This window comes from Hemicordylus capensis, chromosome 16, assembly GCF_027244095.1.
Source record: "Hemicordylus capensis ecotype Gifberg chromosome 16, rHemCap1.1.pri, whole genome shotgun sequence".
Taxonomy (NCBI): Eukaryota; Metazoa; Chordata; class Lepidosauria; order Squamata; family Cordylidae; genus Hemicordylus; species Hemicordylus capensis.
The window spans coordinates 13455465-13474061 of record NC_069672.1 but is presented as its reverse complement, the minus strand read 5'-3'; the positions used below and the strand labels follow the sequence as shown (position 1 = coordinate 13474061).

General features: G+C 52.8%; 1 protein-coding gene across 12 annotated transcripts in view; it reads left to right on the top strand.

Moving 5' to 3' along the window:
* RERE (arginine-glutamic acid dipeptide repeats) overlaps positions 1-18597 on the top strand; it is a 272298-nt gene that overhangs the window by 93112 nt on the left and 160589 nt on the right. For all 12 annotated transcript variants that reach the window (XM_053280800.1, XM_053280796.1, XM_053280798.1 and 9 more), the window contains one exon: positions 2284-2754. In XM_053280800.1, the coding sequence (XP_053136775.1) occupies positions 2430-2754 (325 nt within the window). In that variant the 5' untranslated portion in view covers positions 2284-2429. The remainder of the gene's footprint in view (positions 1-2283; positions 2755-18597) is intronic.

Here is an 18597-nt window from a genome sequence, read left to right as displayed (position 1 = left end):
TTGGCAGCTGGAGGCCTGGGGGCTCTGTTGGTCCCTGGGAGCTCTTCATCTGGACCTCAGCAGAGCCCCCTGAGGCTGAGGAGGAGCTCTTCTTGCTCCAGGTCAGTGGGGAGGGGGGGTGATTGGGTGGCAAGTGAAAAGACAGTTGCTTCCCCTGCTCCCCCCCTGCATCCTGGGCCAAGAAGCGCCTTGCAAAGTGGCCATTCCCTTATTGGGGCTTTGAGGAGCCAGGCAAGAGAGACCCTTGGCGCCATTAGGGGAAGTTGTGATGGATATTGTGGCAGGTGAGGGGGGAGCAGGCAAATCTCCTGCAGGGATGTTGGCTGATTGCGAGCGGCTGGTCATGTCAGGCGAGGACCAGCGGCCATTCGAGTGGGGTTGGAGGCTGGAATGCGTGGCACGGGGGAAATTGACAAGGCCAGAGAGTCACCAGGCGGGCCTCCCTGGAGTACCACAACCCAAGAGAGTGTGTGAACGCCCTATCAGGCAGGTCAGGATTTCTGTCCCCATTTTGCAGATGGAGACACTGAGGCTGAGAGAGAGAGTATCTTGCCGAAGGCTGCGGAGTGAATTCATGGAAGTGGGAAACCAAGAAGGTGTCCCACGTGGCAGGCCAGCCCCTCTTGGCCGCTGTGCTCCACCACACCAGCTTTGGCCCCAAAGGTTCTGTCTCTGAGTGCCGAGTGCACTGTTCACAGCAAGGACACCTGTAGAGGTAGCAGTTGATGAGGGCTCCTTGGCTGCCAGAGAAGCCCTTTCCCACGTAGGCCCTGCCTGTTAAAAACCAGCGTACCTTGAACAGTGCAGACTTGCAGATATGCAAAAGGCTGTCAGTCTCTCTCTCCCTCCCTCCTTCACTTGAGAAGCGTGCTTATGGATTCCGTAGCTGGTGCAAAATTCTGTGTAGTCGGAGGCTTTGCACGGGAGCAGCTGCCAGCCATTCCAGCCCCGTTTCCACCGGCTGTTGCTCCAGAAACAGAACGCCAAACCAAAAAGCACGTCTCCTACAACCTGTCAGGCCAGCAGGCTGGGCTGGAGATTGACAGGGAAGCTGCCGTGTGGTGAAGGCTTAGTTTGTGGCCCTTCCCGTGGCTGGAGCCGAGCAATTGGATGTCGCAGGGTTAGGGTCTCCCGCGGAAGGTTGACTTGGGAAGCCTTGTGCAAAGCATCCACACCCTGGCCCCCAAAGGGGTGTGGCTTCTGATGGAGAGGGTTTTGCACTTGGGACTTCCAGTGCATTCGGAAAGGGTCCCGCCCGAAGTGGGAGGGCCATCTCCCAAGTTGCTCTGCGGTGGTGTCCGCTTTTAAAGCAGGTTTTGAGGCCTTGTGGTGGCCGCAGCAGTGAGATGGGGCGCCTGGATCAAAAGTGGCCAGTTGACCGGCTAGGTGTTTCCACCTTGCCAAATGTGCTTGTATTTTGGAGAATATTTTTAGCAACAATGCCCTCTAAGAAACTGATGTCCCTCTTCCTAAGAAAGCAACAATGCCTTTTAAAACCCATCTTTGTGTGCCCGTGAAATAACCAGCACTAGGGAAGGTGGGGTCTGGGTGGGCCAAGGGTCTGACTCAGTAGGCAGCAGCACATGCCCCTCAGGAGCATCCATGGCTCAGTTCTGGCGCGCCGGCTTTGCACGCAGAAGGCCCCAGGTCCACTCCCCAGCAGCAGGTACGGCTCTCTGCTGGAAACAGACAGTATTGAGCTGGATGGACCAAGGGTTTGACTCCATGCAAGGCCACTGCTTCGGTCCCTTTGAAAAAATACCGCTGAGTTAGAGGGGGGGAAATGGCCATTCAGTCTTTTGGCTTGGTTTGGTCGGTTGGCCGTTTTGTCAGCATATGGAGGCTGGTGGGTCCTGAAAGGTATTGGGGACAGGCCCGACTTTTATGTCCTGACAAAAGGATTCTCAAAGTGACTTACTGCTACTAATCATCATCATTATTAATAATAATAAATTAATTAATAGATGAAGGGGTTGCTTGTGCCCGAAGGGCTCACAGTCTAAGAAGAAACCCAACACACCAGCAGTTGTGACTGGAGGGATACCGTGCTGGGGTTATACATGATGCATGGAGACCAAAGTGCTATACTAGGGCATACGGGGTGATAGTTTGGACTTTCTGGCGGTGACTGTGTGGCCCTTTTTAAAATGGCTTTATTGCATGTGGTGCTGCAATATTTAGCGGGAGGGAACCCAACTTTTTGTTTCAGGACTTAAGAGAGCAGCAGAAAAATGCATATAGTTAATACCTTGTTTTTCTTCCCCCCCTCCCCGTCTCTTCAAGAGCCTTTTTAAAACGCTGGGGTTGTTGGAGTGGTCGAATTTTCCCTGGAATTGAGTGAGAAATTCAGAAGACTGAAGCCCAGGCTGACTGTCTACCTTTCACGGAGGCCCAGCCGTGAGAGGACAGAAGAAGGCACGTGGCGAATCATGACCGGAGACAAAGAGAAGGATAAAGAGAAAGAGAAGGACCGGGACCGGGACCGGGAGCGAGAGCGGGACAAGAGGGAGAAGGCGAGGGAGGGCGAGAACTCGCGGCCCCGTCGGAGCTGCACCCTGGAGGGCGGGGCCAAAAACTACGCCGAGAGCGACCACAGCGAGGATGAGGACAACGACAACGCCAGCGCCACCACGGAGGAGTCCACCAAGAAGAACAAGAAGAAGCCCCCGAAGAAGAAGTCTCGCTACGAGAGGACAGACAGCGGGGAGATCACGTCCTACATCACCGAGGACGACGTCGTCTACCGGCCGGGAGGTAAGAGAGGCCTCTTTGGGCTCCGCACCACGAGTCGTCTTCCCTGACACTGAGATACCCAGATGTTGCTAACTGCAGCTCCCGTCATCCCCAGCCCGAGGCTGTGGCACCTGGGGATGATGGGAGTTGTAGTCCACAGCATCAGAAACTGCCTTCAAAAGGTTAATTTGAAGCAGCAGTGGGACTTGGAAATATTTTTAGACCAGAGCTGCACAGCTCCCATTTTTCTCCTTCTCCTTCTGCCCCTTCAAGAGCCTCTTTAAAACACAGGGCTTATTGGAGTGGTTGGCCACTGCAGTGGGGGACGATGGGAGTTGTAGTCCAACAACAGCTGGAGGGCTGAAGTTTGGCAGCCTCGCGTTAGACCAGGGGTGGGCAGACCCGGCCCTCCAGCTGCCATTGGACTACAACTCCCATCATCCCCAGCCACAATAAATTGGCGAGAGTTGTCGTTCAGCAATAGCTGGAGGGCCAAGTTTGGGCCTGCTTCGGATATTTTGTTCTGGTCTTAATGTTTATTACATGGGAAAACATTGTGGGTAAGAGACTGGGTTGTGAATGAAGAGTGGTTTGGGTGTGCTGTTGAAGATGTACTGCCTGTTCATTTTACCCCAAAGAGGAGCAAGCCATGGACAGTGCTTTTCTGTGAGATGGCAGTGCGTTGGGTTCAGGCCAGCATGCCACTGGTGGGTGCAGTATTCCCTCTAACAGGGATTCCCAGATGTTGGTGACTACAACTCCCAGAATCCCCAAGCAAAAGCCATTGCGGGTGGGGATTCTGGGAGTTGCAGTCACCAACATCTGGGAATCCCTGTGAAGAGGGAACACGGACTCTGACCCAAATAACCCAAGCATCAGAAAAAGGATTAGCAAAGGGGAGACCTTGACATGGGCTGCCCTATTTCAGCAGCCTCTCTGTGTTGCATATAACCTGGCATCCCGCCTTTGGTGGGATTCTGTGTCATAGGAGTTGAATATTTGGCTCCTGTCACTTGGTGGTTCCAGGAGATGCGTGCCAGTAATTGCGTTTGACTTCCTCTCCCTGGCAGTCCAGTAACCGAGATCTTAAAAACGAAGCACCCTCTCTGGCTTTCGAGCCCTCTGTGAATGTGCCTGTCTAATGTGAGATCAGGATGAAGAGGAGCCTTGCTGGATCAGGCCCAAGGCACGCTGCTTTCCACAGTGGCCCCCCAGAAGGCCTGCCCTTCTGGTTCCTGCTCCACCCTGCTGCTTGCTCCCCTGCAACTGGGGGTAGGAGGCCCCTTGCCGCTGAACCTGGAGGTAGCCTATGGCCATCAGGACTAGTAGCCCTGATGGCGAGGGAGGGGTGGGCAGGCAAGGTTTGGCACTCCCATCTCGGCATTGCTGCCACTGGGACATCCGCGACATCTGCAGATACCTTTCTGAACACTGACCACGCTGGTTCCTTTCTGTGGCCCTCTCTCTTTCTCGGGCAGAGCCCAACTGCATGGGGTGCTCCCTTCGGATTGCCTCCCTTGGCTTGGCAAGGAAAGGGAGCTCTGCTTTTGACAAGAGCCGGGCAGGGAGCCAGGCGGGAGAGCAGCAGCAGCAGCGCCTTCCTGTGGAGGACCCCTCTCTCAGCTTCGCTGCTGGAAATGAGGGCACTGTCATTTTTGCTCTGGCCATCCAGAGACATTTAAAAGGATCGACAAGGATTAAAAGGATTTGTGAGGATCCCTTCCAACAATGGCATCAGCGGCCATCTAAACAGCAAAACTGGGCTATGGAAACAAAGGTCGGGGTGGGGAGGGGGACGGACGGGACATTTTCCGCTTTGCTTAAAAGGGGAATCAGGGAAGAGCATTAGAGGAACGGATCTTGCTTCCATCTATCTGGGTTCCACGAGAGTGACACCTTGTGACCTTGGCCCGAGAGGACCGTCTTTCACGGGCCTGGTCCTCTGGCAGGTTAGAGAGACGAGCAAGCCAAGGGGAAATGCCCGCGTTGCTTCTGAGGATGGTGTGAGAAATGCCAAGTGTGCCCATCACACCCCAAAGAGGGACAGTCTCCTCTTGGACGTCTCGGTCCCTTGCGAGGCAGAGGTTCCGAGCTGTGGTTCGTCTTGCATTGCCCTGCCTTTTTGAACCCACCTTTCTTGAAAGAGCTCCAGGGAGTCGGGCATGTCACGTTCGGGTGGTTCGGCGGCGGTGGGGTGTGTGTGCGTCACCTTTAAGGAGCAGGGAAGCTGTCCATCCCATTCCACTCCCGCTGCGTTTCCCCCACCGGCGCTATTGCCAAAACAGCTGGAGCGGGGCTGCTGTGCACCTCTTTGCGGCCCTGGTCAGCTCGTGCACGGCCACTTCCGCTATGATGCTGACCGGGGCGGCAAGGAGGTGCACAGCAGCCCTGCTCCAGCCGTCTTGGCGATCGCGCCGGTGGGGGAAACGCAGCGGGAGTGGAGTGGGATGGACACCCTCTCTGCTCCTTAAAGGAAACCGCCCTGCCGCCGGACCATCTGGACATTCGGAGTAGTTTGGCGATCCGTAAAAGAACCGCCGAACCAGTTCGTGCACATCCTTAGTCTATTCTGGTGCTGTCTTGGGGCCTTTGGATGCAAGAATATATGGGGGTGGTGTGGGAGGCTTAGCTTGACTGGCGGGGCCGACTTTGATTTGGTCGTTGGAACGAAGTTCTAGCTTCAATGCTCTCCTGTTGCCCCAGAACTAAAAATGGGGTGATGCAATGGACTCGTCTTTTTCTCTGTACGTTGGTCACTCGCGATTCCAACCAGGCAAACAGCTTCTGAATATTGATGGGCTGCTTTTTCTACACTTCTAAGGACCTTGTTAAGGAACAGAAGGGTAGGGCCATAGCTCAGTGATGGAGTACCTGCTTTGCATGCGGATGCTCCCAGCTTCAGTCCCTGTCAGCATCTCCAGGAAGGTCTGGGAAAGACGCCTGCCAGTTCGAGCAGACAATACTTGGCTCGGAAGGCAGCTGCCAATATTCCACCAGGAGCCTCCTGAGCTCAGTGGTCGCGTATCTGCTTTGCATGCAGAAGGTCCCAGGCTGTGTCCCGCAGGGCTGGGGAAGATCCCTGCCTGGAGAGCCTGTCGGGCGTCCTGGAGAGCCACTGCCCATCAGTGGCCAGTGCTGAGCTAGGTGGGCCGAGGGGGCTGGCCCCTCTCAAGCAGCCGGGCTTCAGCAGGCCGGTGGAGTGGCCGGCCCACCGTGGCAGGCCTTCCCCTGCTTTGGCTCCTTTCAGCCTCTCCGTCTCGCCAGTGTCCCTTCCGCCTCTCCCACCCTTGCAAGGTAGGGCTGCGTGCTCTGCTTGAGCATCCGGCCTCGGAGGACGTGGGCAAGGCGGGATGCCCGGTTCCTATTGGGCTTTCTTTTGTGGGCCTAGGTGCCAGCTGTGAAGTGCTTTGGAGCTGGCTGGGCGCAGTCCTCATCTGCTGAAGGGTTGCTTGCCAAGGGGGAGAGCGAGAGAGCACTTAGCAGTGGAGGCACACGCTGCTCCTCTGCTCGTTTCATGGAGAGAGAGGGAGAGGGCGGAGGCCCCATAACAGAGAGCAGGAAGCCTGTAATTTGGGCTTTTGTTCAGGCTTCTGATGGGTGCTCTGGCCCAAGACAATCGCGTTAACACAAAACAAGATGCCCGGCCCTCCTTATTACACCCTGCAAAGGAGGTGATTTCTGAATGTAGCTGCCGCCACTTCTGGCGAGCGTGTGGGAGGGGGGCGGGCGGGCACCGCAGGCAGCCAGCTGATCACATGATCCCTCCACTTCAGCAGTGCTTCCAGGAGGCCCACGGAGAGCCCTCCAGATAAGTGGGGAAGGGCGTCGGCGGGGTGTGTGTGTGTGTGTGTCTGCGTTCTGAAGCCTGCAGCGCCTCTCCTTCTGGGAAATCCCATATGAGCAGCATTCTTGTGGATCTGGGGGAAACACATCCACGTTGGTTCCAAATCTTGCAGTCCACGTCTCTTTATATTTCTGCACAGCACCTTATTTTTCTAGGTGCTTTATAAATAATCCATAGTTGATATAATAAATGACAGCACTGGCTGGTTCTCTGCGGGAGTGGGTTTCCTAAATATGTGGAGTCTTCTCCCTTTGGCGCAGAAAATGGGGGCACCATGAGGAGAAAGTCAATTGGACTGTTCTCCTCTGTGAGACGAGGGGCCACCCAGTGTAACTGATGTGCAGGATATTTAGGACAGACCAGAGCACGGAACTTCTTCACACAGCACGCCTTTAATCTGTGGAACTCACAGGCACAATATCGGTGATGGCCGACTGCTTAGACGGCTTCACAAGGGGATTAGACATGGAAGGGGAGAGGGCTGTGGCTGGCAATTAACCATGATGGCGGTGTGGAACCTCCCTCTTCAGAGCCGGTGTGCCCCTGAATTCGAGTTGCTGGGCTAGGACCTCCCTACCCTGTTTACGGACTTCCCAGAGCATCTGGTTTTCTGTTGGGGGAACAAGAAGGCTGACCCAATGAGCGGCTGGTCAGATCCAGCCACGCTTCCTGTGGACACAAACCTTTCCTGCCTGCAGTCGAGAGGGGAGAAGGGGGTGTGTGGTTGAAATCCGGACCTTGCTGTGGGCCAACGTTCTTTCTGGTGAAAATAATCGCGTTTGCTTTCCTCCGAGTCCTTGTGGGCGCCTCGGTTTCTAGGCGGGGAGCGGCGGTCTAAATCTGCCGGAGCTGTGCACCCTGATTTATCCGTAAGCCCCACTGGACCCCCAGACCCTTACGTCTGACACAATATGCATATTCCCCGTGCACTCCTTAGCTTCTGCCAGTGCGCCCCTTAACTTGGAAATAAGCCCCACTGAACCCGGTGGCACATTTTGAGGCCGCCTGCATAGGGTGTGCTGTGTGTTGCTGCGGGCAGAGATGCCTACAGGACACCCTTCTCTGCTGACTTCTGTCTTCTCTCAGCGTGGCAGCTGACTTTGATCTGTTCTGGAACAGGTAGTATCGCTCTCACAAGAGCGGCATGGTGCTTTAACCGTCCCAATCTCTCTCTGGTCCCCAGACTGAAGTACACACGCTCTATAAGAGCAGACACCTCGACAGGGATCCTGGAAAGGGAGATGGTATAACATTTGAGGTCCAAGTGGGAACCTCTTTGGGGGCGTGCACCCCCCCCCACCTACCTACCTACCTGCCTGCAGGTGCTTGGACATCTTGTGCTTCCCCTGCTCTCAGATCCTTCTCCCGCACATTGGCATCCCACCAGAGTGGAGCCAGGTTCTCTTTTTATATATTATTATTTACCCAGAGCCTAATTGGGCTGAGATTTCCTACGGTGAAGTTGCAATCCTCTCTGCCCTTTTGCTTCGCGAGCCAGCATTTGAACTCCTAAGCTCCGGAGGTTTAGCTTCTGCTGGCTCAATTAATTATTAAATGTTCCCGTTATAATAATTATACATTGATGCTTTGCTTTGCTCCTCACCAAGGAAATTGCTGAAACTGTTGTTTAATCTGAGATCTGCTCTCTCTTGTTGTACGAAGAGCTTCTCTTTTGACAACCGAAAGAGAGCAGAGGAAAGCCGTTTTGGTTATGCTTTTTTGTGTTGTTTTTTAAGCAGTCTAACGGTATTTGAGTTGGAGGACATGAGTGAAATTGAAATGCAGGCGTTTGGCGGGCGCCCTGAGAGTGATTGGCTTGTGTTTGACATTGACCCATGTGTTTGTCTTGCTTCCAGATATTGCCTTCTATTTGTTCTGACAGCTTCACCAGCTGAGAGAGGCAAATGTGCCAGAATTAAAGAGAGCAAGCAAGCCAGGAGAAATTTAAGGAACTCAGATTGGCTGTGTTCAGCTTGAGTCAATATACAAATCCAAACCAACCCCTCCCTCCTGCCTCTGTTCTGCCAACAGCACAGAGGGTTGGCAGAAGACCTCCCCCCCCCGCCACCAACAGCACCTGACCTATTTGGTTCAAAGCTGATGATCGGCATTCCGTGACTGGCCCTTCCCTCTCAATAGCTTGTGAACATTCTGTGACATCACAGCAATTGATCCAATGATTGCAGGAGAGAGTGCAGCTCCCAGTTAACTGCTGCTTAACTTACTTATATGTATATGATGGGCAGTGCACTACATATGGATTTCCTATGCTGAGGTAGAGTATTGGTCCATCTAGCCCAGTATCACATACTCTGCTGGCCATGGTTCTTCTGAGGCTCCAGGCAAAGGGTGTTTCCCAGTTGTCCTCTCTGAGATCCTCCCCCCCCCCCGCCCCAGAAGATGCTGGGGTGGTGGTGGTTGTGATTATTTTGATTTATTTGCATGATGCTCTTCAGGCCAAGGTTTCTCAAAATGGATTGCATACAATTCAAGCAAAAAAGGTCAGGTTTCTGGCAGCTCCTGAAGGAGAGCTGGTTTTGTGGTAAAAGTGTGCCATCAAGTTGATTTTGACTCCTGGTGACCACCGAGCGCTGTGGTTATCTTTGGTAGAATACAGGAGGGGTCGACCATTGCCTCCTCCTGCACAGTCTGAGATAATGCCTTTCAGCATCTTCTTATATCGCTGCTGCCTGACAGAGGTGTTGCATTTCCCTGCTGCGCCACTGAAGGTGACCCGGTAGCAAGCGTGAATTGTCGCACCTGCTAAGCAGATCTGCCTTGGTTTGCTTTTGGATGGGAGACTACTTGTGAGTGATGCAAGATACTCCCATTAGGGGATGTTCAGTGGATGAGTGTCTGCTTGTATGCAGAAGGTCCTAGCTTCACTCCCTGGCAGCATCTCCAGGTAGGGCTGGGAGAGAGCCCTGCCCGAAACCTTGCAGAACCACTGCCAGTCAGTGTAGATGATACTGAGCTAGATGTACCAAAGGCCTGACTCAGTAGAAGGCAGCTTCCTCTGTTCCTGTGCAGCAGATCCAACACAGATAGTGCCCAGCAAGATGGCCCTCAGGCCTTGGTAGCAGACGCCCCTTGCGGGAGGCTGGCTTTTCTCTGTTGGGCAGCAGATGTTAGAGCAGCCTCTGGGCTCCCTCTCTCTCCCCCTTCAGCCGCTCGAAGTGGCAATCGAGGCTGTGGAGATAAGGTGGAAGGGTCCTCACCTCAGCTGGTGGAGGCACCATCCCCCAGGAAACTGGCCCTTGGAAAGAACCGGACGGCTGCTTAAACCTGAGACCTCTCTCTCTGTGCGGGTCTTCTCTGCTGAGCGGTGGCCCTTGCCCAGCAACGGACACACGTGGCAAGGAACAGGAACTCTCCAGGCATAGTTGAGGGAGACTGGCTTGAGCCAGTGGAGTTGGGGTGAGCCCAAGTGGTTGGAGGCATCGGATGCTGGGAGTGCTCTCGTTCAGTTTGGGATGTGAATGAGAGCCAGGGTTGGGCTCGGCTTCTTTCAGAGAAGAGGGTTTTAATCCTTGGGACTCGAATTGTCCAGCAATTTGACTCCGCGATGCATCTATGCTGCATCGGGGCACTGTAATGTGTAAGCAAACCCTACTTCTCCACGGAGGCTCCCCCCCACCCCCAACGATCCCTCCTTGCTTTACATCAAGAAAGCAAAGCAGCCGTTTTTCTGCCTGGCCTGTTTACTAGAAACAAAAACTGAGCATTACAAGGTGAAAATCTCTGCCTCCCTCCCCCAGCCCTAATGTGGCAGGCGTTGTTCTGGCTCCTAAAGCATGGAGCAGCTGTTAATGCATGACAGATGGCACCTCTCTTAAGGCCTGATAAATGGGGGCTGATCCTTTAAAATGGGCTCTCCTCGCTAGCTAGCTAGCTAGCTAGCTAGCTATCTGCACATGCATTTTTTTCATTAAACAAAGCAAGCAGCCTTCTGGGCAAAGAGGGAGGCAGCAAATGTGTTGAGACGGGGACTGTGTCTCTCTGAAATGCTGGAACCAACACGACTTCACTATTTATTTATTTATTGTGTGTGTGTGTGTGTGTGTGTGTACATTGATTTTGTGATAAAGCGGCTTAGAGTAGGGGTTGGCAGAAGATGCATCGGCATCTTCTGAGAGATTGCCAGCTGGCCGGCTGTAGATTCAGCAAATCTTTCTGATGGTCGCTGCCCCATAAGACAGCACTTGAAGGTCAAGCATGGTTCTGGACACGTCACAGAGGAGGGAACAGCCATTTGCAAACTCTGCGTCTTCCAGGAAGCTTTTCCTTATTGGCTTGACTGCTGCAGGGGACTTGCGTCAGAGAGAGCCCGGATAACCCTGGTTTGAAAATCACTGATCTGGAAGAGGACATCTCTCTTTTAAAGGCGAGAGAGAGAGAGAGAGAGAGTGTATTGACAACTGATTCTTTTGTGGGGCTCCCAATGGTCTCCCATCGAAACGACCGATCAGATCCATACCTGCTTGCTTCAGGAGTGCTGCGGAATCCGATACTACCAGTCCATTAACTGGGCCCAGGGGGATAGTCCCGTACTGGCATCTTTCGTGGAGCTACTGTTAGCAATTGCACTGCTTCAGTGGAAAGTTGAGACTCTCTCCTGATGGTTAAAGATGGATGTCGTGAGCCTGAGTGGTTAGTTTATCACCAGTATATGATATACTAAAGGTGTGCCGTCGAGTCATTGTCGACTCCTGGCGACCACAGCGTTATGTGGTTGTCTTTTTGGTAGAATACAGGAGGGGTTGACCATTGCTGTCTCCCACACAGTATGAGATGATGTCTTTCAGCATCTTCCTATATCGATGCTGCCTCATATATCTGGGAAACATACCAGCAGGGATTCGAACTGGCAACCTCTGGCTTGCTAGTCAAGTTATTTGACTAGTGGTGGCCTATATACTAGTATCTGGTAAAGGAAATGGCTTTACCCATGTTCTAGCAAGAACAAGGAAGGAGTTAATTGTTGTGACTAGCTACCCTACTTCCCTGCAGTTAAATCAGATGCAATTTTTGAGTATGCTCATGAAAAGTTGACTTGATCAGACTTAGGGCTGTTGTCAGCAGAGCTGCAAGAGCACGACCTAAATAGCTGGTTGTGACTTCCTGTAATTTGGAAGGAGGTGGCACCACATCAGAGACTCAGCCAGAGATGCAGTGGGCAATCTCCTTGCAGGACAGGGCATGCCACTGCATCTCTGCGCTGGATGCCTGAAAGATCTAACTGGATACAGCAACATTTCCAAACAGGCTCAGCCAGGGATGGGAAGAGGGAATGGCCAGAACAGCACATCATTCAGAGAGGCAGTGGGCAGACTCCTCTGTGAATGACTGCTTGGAGCACCCAGGAGCCCTTCATTCCTGATCTAACCTATTTCTTGCAGCATCCCAGCAGTTTCCTCAAGGCATATTCATGGCTGCTAGGAGTGGTGGCGAACGGCTGCCGCTTCTCTTGCTTAGGGCTTCTTTCCTCTCTGAGGCATTGGCCTGAAGAGAAAGGGAAATGTGTGTCCCTGCCCTCTGAAGTGGCACGTCTTTGTCTAGACAGGTGTCTTGGATCCTATAATTTCTCCTTTTTGAAAACCGGTGACGGAAGGGGCCACGCTGCTGAAGAGAGAACGGGTGAAAGCTTCTGCCCTATGATTGGCATTTCGGCAGCTGTGCTAATTTTGCTGGAAGCCTCTTACAGCCTCACCTGTACGGAAAAGAGCCATTTGTGGCTTCAACAATAACAACCCTCTCCCTCCACCTCTTATTTTAGAAAGCGTGTAGCACTTAGGCTCGAAATGCCTTGTTGATAGGTTGCGAGGCTTGATTATAAAAGTGCTGGGTGGATGGCTAGCAAATTGCTAGACAAGAGGGAGACAGATCCTCTGCCCTGAATGCGTGGCTCGCAGCAGCGGAGGAGGCATCTGTTTCCCCAACAGAACAACCCTCAGCTCCTTCTCGGCCGATGCTCTCAGTTTGCGGAGGAGACGGAGCCTTGCGACCGATTCCGCTCAGAGGGTCTGTTTCCTGCTTGGCGTGCCTCTGATTCATCTTGCTGCAGCCGTGCCTCTTTGCCTGATTGGGCGGCTGTGAGTATAGATCCAGGGGTCTGGAGCGGTTTGTGAAAAACACACTGAGAAGGAATGTGCGAGAACATCCCAGCCAACCCAAAAAACACCCCAAACCGTCTTGGTGGCTGACTGCATGCTGCTATGAAGCTACCATTTAGGGACATATGCGGAGCTGCTCTTATATATATTTTATTGATTGATTGATTGATTGTTGGATTTCTATACCGCCTTTCATTAAAAACAACCTCAAGGCGGTTTACAAAAGTTGAAAATAGACCGAGTCGTGCCCTTTATACTGAGTCAGACCCTTGGTCCATCTAGCTGGGTATTGTCTACACCAGGCCTGCTCAACCGAGGCCCCCCAGCTGTTTTTGTACCACAGCTCCCATGATCCCCAGCCACAGTAGCCAATAGCTAGGGATTGTGGGAGTTGTAGGCCAACGTCTGCAGGAGGGCCGGAGTTGAGCAGGCCTGGTCTACACTGACTGGCAGCGGCTCTCTAAGGTCTCAGGCAGGAGTCGCTCCCAAGTCCTACCTGAAAATGCTCACAGAGATGGAATCCAAGACTCAGAATGAGAAGTGGAGGGGGGGAGAAAAATGGCCCGACACCAGCAGATCAGAACCAACTCTCAGGACTGTGGAGCTTTCTCTTCCAACTCTTCACTGGAGAGATAATATCCTTTAGCACCGCGGTGAGAATTGGGGGCCGGGCACTGCTGCCTCCCTTCCCCCTTTTGCCTTTCAGCTGTCAGCAGTTTGCACGAGTATTGGGCATATCTGTCAGAGCTGGAAACAATATACTAGATCAAAATGTACATTAGTCTTGCGATGGGAGCCCTAGCAAATAGGAGTGTACAGGGCATAGGGAAGAGCGTGGAAGGGAGTAATTGGAGTGGGAAATCATGTAGCTTGATGCTGGAACCAGAGAACTGTTGCTTTCATAAAACTGGGAGCTCCAGACTACAATTAACTGTCATTAATTTTGTTGAATAGAAATATGTTCCATTTACTGTACAATCAGGAGCTAGGCTTGAATGAGTTTAAATTGATGAAATCTAAATTATACTGACAGTCCATTAAGGAGCAGCAGTTGCAGCAAGCTCCTTCAAAAAGAAAATGGATTCTCTTGGAGAATCACAATAGCAATGATTCTGTGAAACAAGAACCGCCGTGCAGGCATCCTGAACGGGTAGCCTATGTTGGCTCCAGCAAACGGGCTGGACCGCTCGGAGCGGGGCCGCAGTGCATTGTTTTCCTGATGAGCCGGCAGCGTGGCTTGAAATCCGCTCGGCAGGCAACAACAAGGAGATATCAGACTAGCAATTTGTTTGTTGTCAGCCGTGTGGGCGGTGGAGGTAAATGTACACCTTCTTACCTGTCACTCTGATTTCTTACCTTCTCCTTACCTGATTTCTTTTTTTCTGTGCCTGTCCCCCTTCGAAAGCAGCAGGCACACGTCTCTCATTCCCCCACCAGATCCCTTTCCTTTCTTTCTCTCGCCTTATCTTAAGGCCTGGTTTAGAAGAAGCATTGCACTGTTAACATTGCCAGTGTTTAAAGAATTTCCAGTGCTTGTGCTGCATTGGAGGAGGCTGTGGCAGGCATCTGCAGGTCGACTGGCCAGCTCCCCAGTGCTGAGTGCCTCTAGTGAGCAGGATGCTCAGCACCACACAGGTCTCCTCCCCAGCAAGGATCCTTTCTGAGCCGCAGGAGAGGGCTCCCCCCTGTTTCTTCCCGCCTCAGTTTCCCATTGCAAATGGCAGGAGACCCCTTCTTTCCTAAGCCCTCTGTCTCCGTGCCAGGAAAGGGTCTGAGGGAAGAGAGGGGGTTGGTGGCCACCACCAGTAATGGCTTAGTGAACCAAGCCCAAATTTGTGCATCCCTCAGCTGCGGTAAAGCCACTGGCATTCAGAGGGTGGAAGCTCCAAATGGGGAAGGAAGGTATTTTTCCAGACTTGTTAAAAGGGTCTCTCTTGCTAATTAACCAGGCTTTCATTTAATATTAGGAGGTTGGGCTCTAAAAATAATTCATCCACTGTAGCTGTTCTCAGAGGACCTCCCATCTGGAATTTGGAGGGAGGTGGCTATTGAGAGGAACATTTTGGTTATCCCCCCGCCCCCGGGCCCAAGATGGCATCTTCTCCCCATGCATGCTTGCCAGGGGCCAACTGTTTGGGTTCTTTCTGGATCAGGCACAGATCCACTTCTGTGGCAGGGATTCTGGATCAGGCCGTGACCAATTGTCTTTGCTTCTGGGAGCCAGCCCAAAGGTTTGGGAGCCAGAGAGTGGACGCTTGACAAAATTATTGGACTTAATGATGGATGTTCTGGACGGGGAGGGTAAATGGACTGATGACATCAATCAAACGTTGTTGTAGCAGTGTGTGTGTTTAAAACTTTGCGAAGCTTTTAAAACACAGTTGCAGATGTGGCCACTGTAAGTCTGATGACCAGGACAATCAAAGCAGAAGAACACACCCAAAGCTCAAAAGCCTTGCAGTGCCATTGTCTCTTTCCCATCTCTAGGATGTAGACCTTGTCAAACATCACAGTGAGCATCTCTCTCTCTCTCTCTCTCTCTCTCTCCCCGCCCCCGCCCCCCCCACCATGGTACTGACCACCCCAGCAGGCTCAGGTACTGTCGGCTTTGCTTTGGGCAACAGCTGGTTTTATCCTCCAGTGTTACCTTCTCATCCTTGCCTCCAGTCCAGTTGGAGGAAGCAGGCAAATGTTGTTGGTTTCCGTTGCCAAGGGAATGGGCAGAATATTAGGGGATGGGTTTCTTTCAGGGAACCAAAAGTGAGCTCCGACAGGATACCGACAGAATGTGGCACTTTTAAAGAAGGTGCCCCCCCCCGATGGTTTGCCGAGGGTGGATGCCTTTGTTGTTGCTATTACCGCAGCTCCAGATGAAGTTAATTGACTTGGATGGCTCACAGATCTTGATAAACCGAATTCTGCAGGTCTCTGTGCAGCAAGAAGGTGCACTTAAGTGTCTGTCTCTGGCAGCGCCGCCCGTTTGTGAATAGGCCCTTTTGACGGTTGCATGATACTTAAGGCGCACACGTGGAGATCTCGTGACGGTTTCCAGCACATCCCGAGATCTGCTTCCTCGCGTCTTGGGTGGGGAAACTGCACAAGTGGGATTGATCATCTGAAGTGCAAATGTTATGCAGATTGTTAATGATGTACCCATAAAATGTGAAGCTCTGCTGAGGGCCGCTTCGGTGCTCAGCAAGGGGCTCCGTCCGCCTCCGAGGGAGAGGCTGAGAACGGCCCCCCCGAGGTCAGTGGCAGTGCCAGGAAATCTGTGCAGTGCGGCCCAAGAAGCTTTTAGCCAGACTTTGAAAGCAAAGGGAGCAACTGTGGAGTTGACCATGGGGGGCTGTAAACAGTCCACGTTGGTGGCTCTCAAGGATCATTTCCTCTTCCAGGCCCAAAGAGGATTCACTGTGGAAGGCCAGAGCTGTACATGCTTTTGTGTCGGGGACTTGGGTGGACAGGAACAAAGGAGGCTGCCTAGTGTAGCGTCCGGCCCTTGGTCCATCTAGTTCAGTATTGTCTACACTCGCTGGCAGCAGCTCTCCAGGGTTTCAGGCAGAGGTTTTTCTCAGTCCTCCCTGGCGATGCTACCAGGGATTGAACCTGGGGCCTTCTGCTTGCAAAGCCGGAGTTCTTTCCCTGAGCTATGGATGCTCCTGTTGAGCGTGTGAAGCTGCCAGACTGTGTCAGACCCTTGGTCCCCCCAGCTCAGTGTTGTCTGCGCTGACTGGCAGTGGTTCTCCAGGTTTTCAGATGAAGGCCTTTCCTTATCCTGTTTGGAGATGCTCCCAGGAATGAGACTGGGTCCCTTCTTCCCTTGCGCTTATCGCTCCGTCTTGGATGTCCAGCCCAGCCCCTACTGCCAGAGAGCCTTTGACTGGGGATCCAATTTGTGAGTGTGCACCTGCGACAGAACACGGCAGGTTCTGGCAAATAAGCAGCAACAGAAATGGAGAATCTCTCCGGACAGTGATGTCAGAACGTTCCTCTTTGGATCTCTAGATGTCACGGGAGGCCACCAAGGCTGACTTTGGTCTCTCTCTCTCTCTCTCTCTTTAAAGTTGTATTTTGGAATCGGAAATAGCGTTTAGTTGCAAAAGAGGTGGGGGAAAGTTGCCCCAGGCATTTGACTCTTGTGCCACCCCATCATGAGAACCCAAGAACAGCCCTGTTGGATCAGGCCCAAGGCCCATCTCGTCCAGCACCCTGCCCTCCAGATGCCTCCGAGAAGCCCACAGGCAAGAGGTGAGGGCATGCCCTCTCTCCTCCTGCCGTTCCCCTGCAACTGGTATTCAGAGGCATCGTGCCTCTGAGGCTGGAGGTGACCGATAGCCCCCAGACTAGGAGCCATTGATAGATCTCCATGAGTTTATTGCCTAGCACTGCCCCAACTCCCTGGCTGGCTTGAAAAGACTCTGGAGGAGGAGGGAGGGGGACGCTGCCCGCCCCAAGCCTGGTATGCCTCTTTCCACCCAGCAGCAGCAGCAGTGCTGGAGTTCTAAGCCCTGGAGATGGGGCTTTGTAATGGAAATGTCGACACAAAGCCCGGCTATAATTTTCTTCTCACTTTATCTCGGAGATGGGCAGGACAGCACACTTGCTCCTTCCCTGTTGTCAGTGGGAGAGGAGGTTGACTGACGGCAATCAAATCGCGGATTCAGGCTGTTCTAGATCCTAATCCGCTCTCCCTCCTCCTCTTTTCTTCCTCCTAACATAAGCAATAGGATTCATTACTGCCCGGGGAGGGGGAGAGCCCCCGCCACCCTTCTAAGCCCATTAGCCTCCGTCCAGCCCGGCCACCCCCCCCCCCGATGATTAATGGCACGCATCCTGGCGGATAGGGGCCCTGCTTGATAAAGTGCCCTGCTTTACAAATAAGAGTTTTGGCATGTCGGAATTTGGCACACGGGATTTTGCAGGCTTTGACCCGCTTAAGTTACTATGGTTACACTAGAAGCACTCGGCAGGAAATGGCTTTTTTGTCCAGCAACAAGGCAGTAGCATTAATGTCAAGGGACGGTGGCGACTCTATTCAGGAGGTTTGGTGCAGTGGCGGGGGCAGGCAGAGTGGGGAGTGGAGGAGAAACGGCCGGTTCAGAGGTTAAGTTAATTTCTCTCTCATGGAGAAAACAGGAATCCGCTAGCTTCTGCAAACCATGTTATTCTCCACCCCCCTCCACCCACCAAAGCTTTATTCTAGCCTTGCAAGAAGTTTGCAGCGATTAACTCGTCTAAAAAAGGAAGTCTGGGGGGAGCCTTTTGGGGCCACTTTGCTCTTGCCACTCTGGTGGACACATCCTCTTTCAGAGCAGGGGTTCCCAACATAAGGCACGAGTACACCTAGGGACAGTTGAAGGGCTCCCTGGGGGTATCCAGAGCCCTCCTGCCTCCCCTTGTTACAGCCACTCTGTTCCCCGTCCGAGGATTGCGTCTGGAAGCCGCCACGTGGCCAGCGAAGTGTCCGCTGCAGGAGGGGAGGGAGGAGGGGAGGTTCCTTCTCCTTTGCTCTTGATTGGCTGGCCAGCTGCTGAAGCTCAGCATACTCCCTCCCTCCAGCCTGAGTGACAGGCTTCAGAAAATTAGCACTTGGAAATGATCAGGACAGGTCAACGAGTCCCATTCATTCCAATAAGGCTGCTTCTGAGTAACTTAGTGTGGAGGTGAGCCAGTGACTGGAGTCACCCGCCATCCTAACTTTAAATTGGTGTGTGTTTCCTTTCGCGCACTCTCCTGAACTGAAGGCTTGTGGCAGAAGGGGGTGCCCTTGTTTTAAAAGGGTTTTGAACCCCTGCAGTGCAGTGAGACTATCGCCCAGTTCATCTTCAGTATTGGTAGTTTGTGGCATATCAACTGCCTGGAAAGATCCCATTTATTTATATTTATATATTTAATGTTTGATCTAAG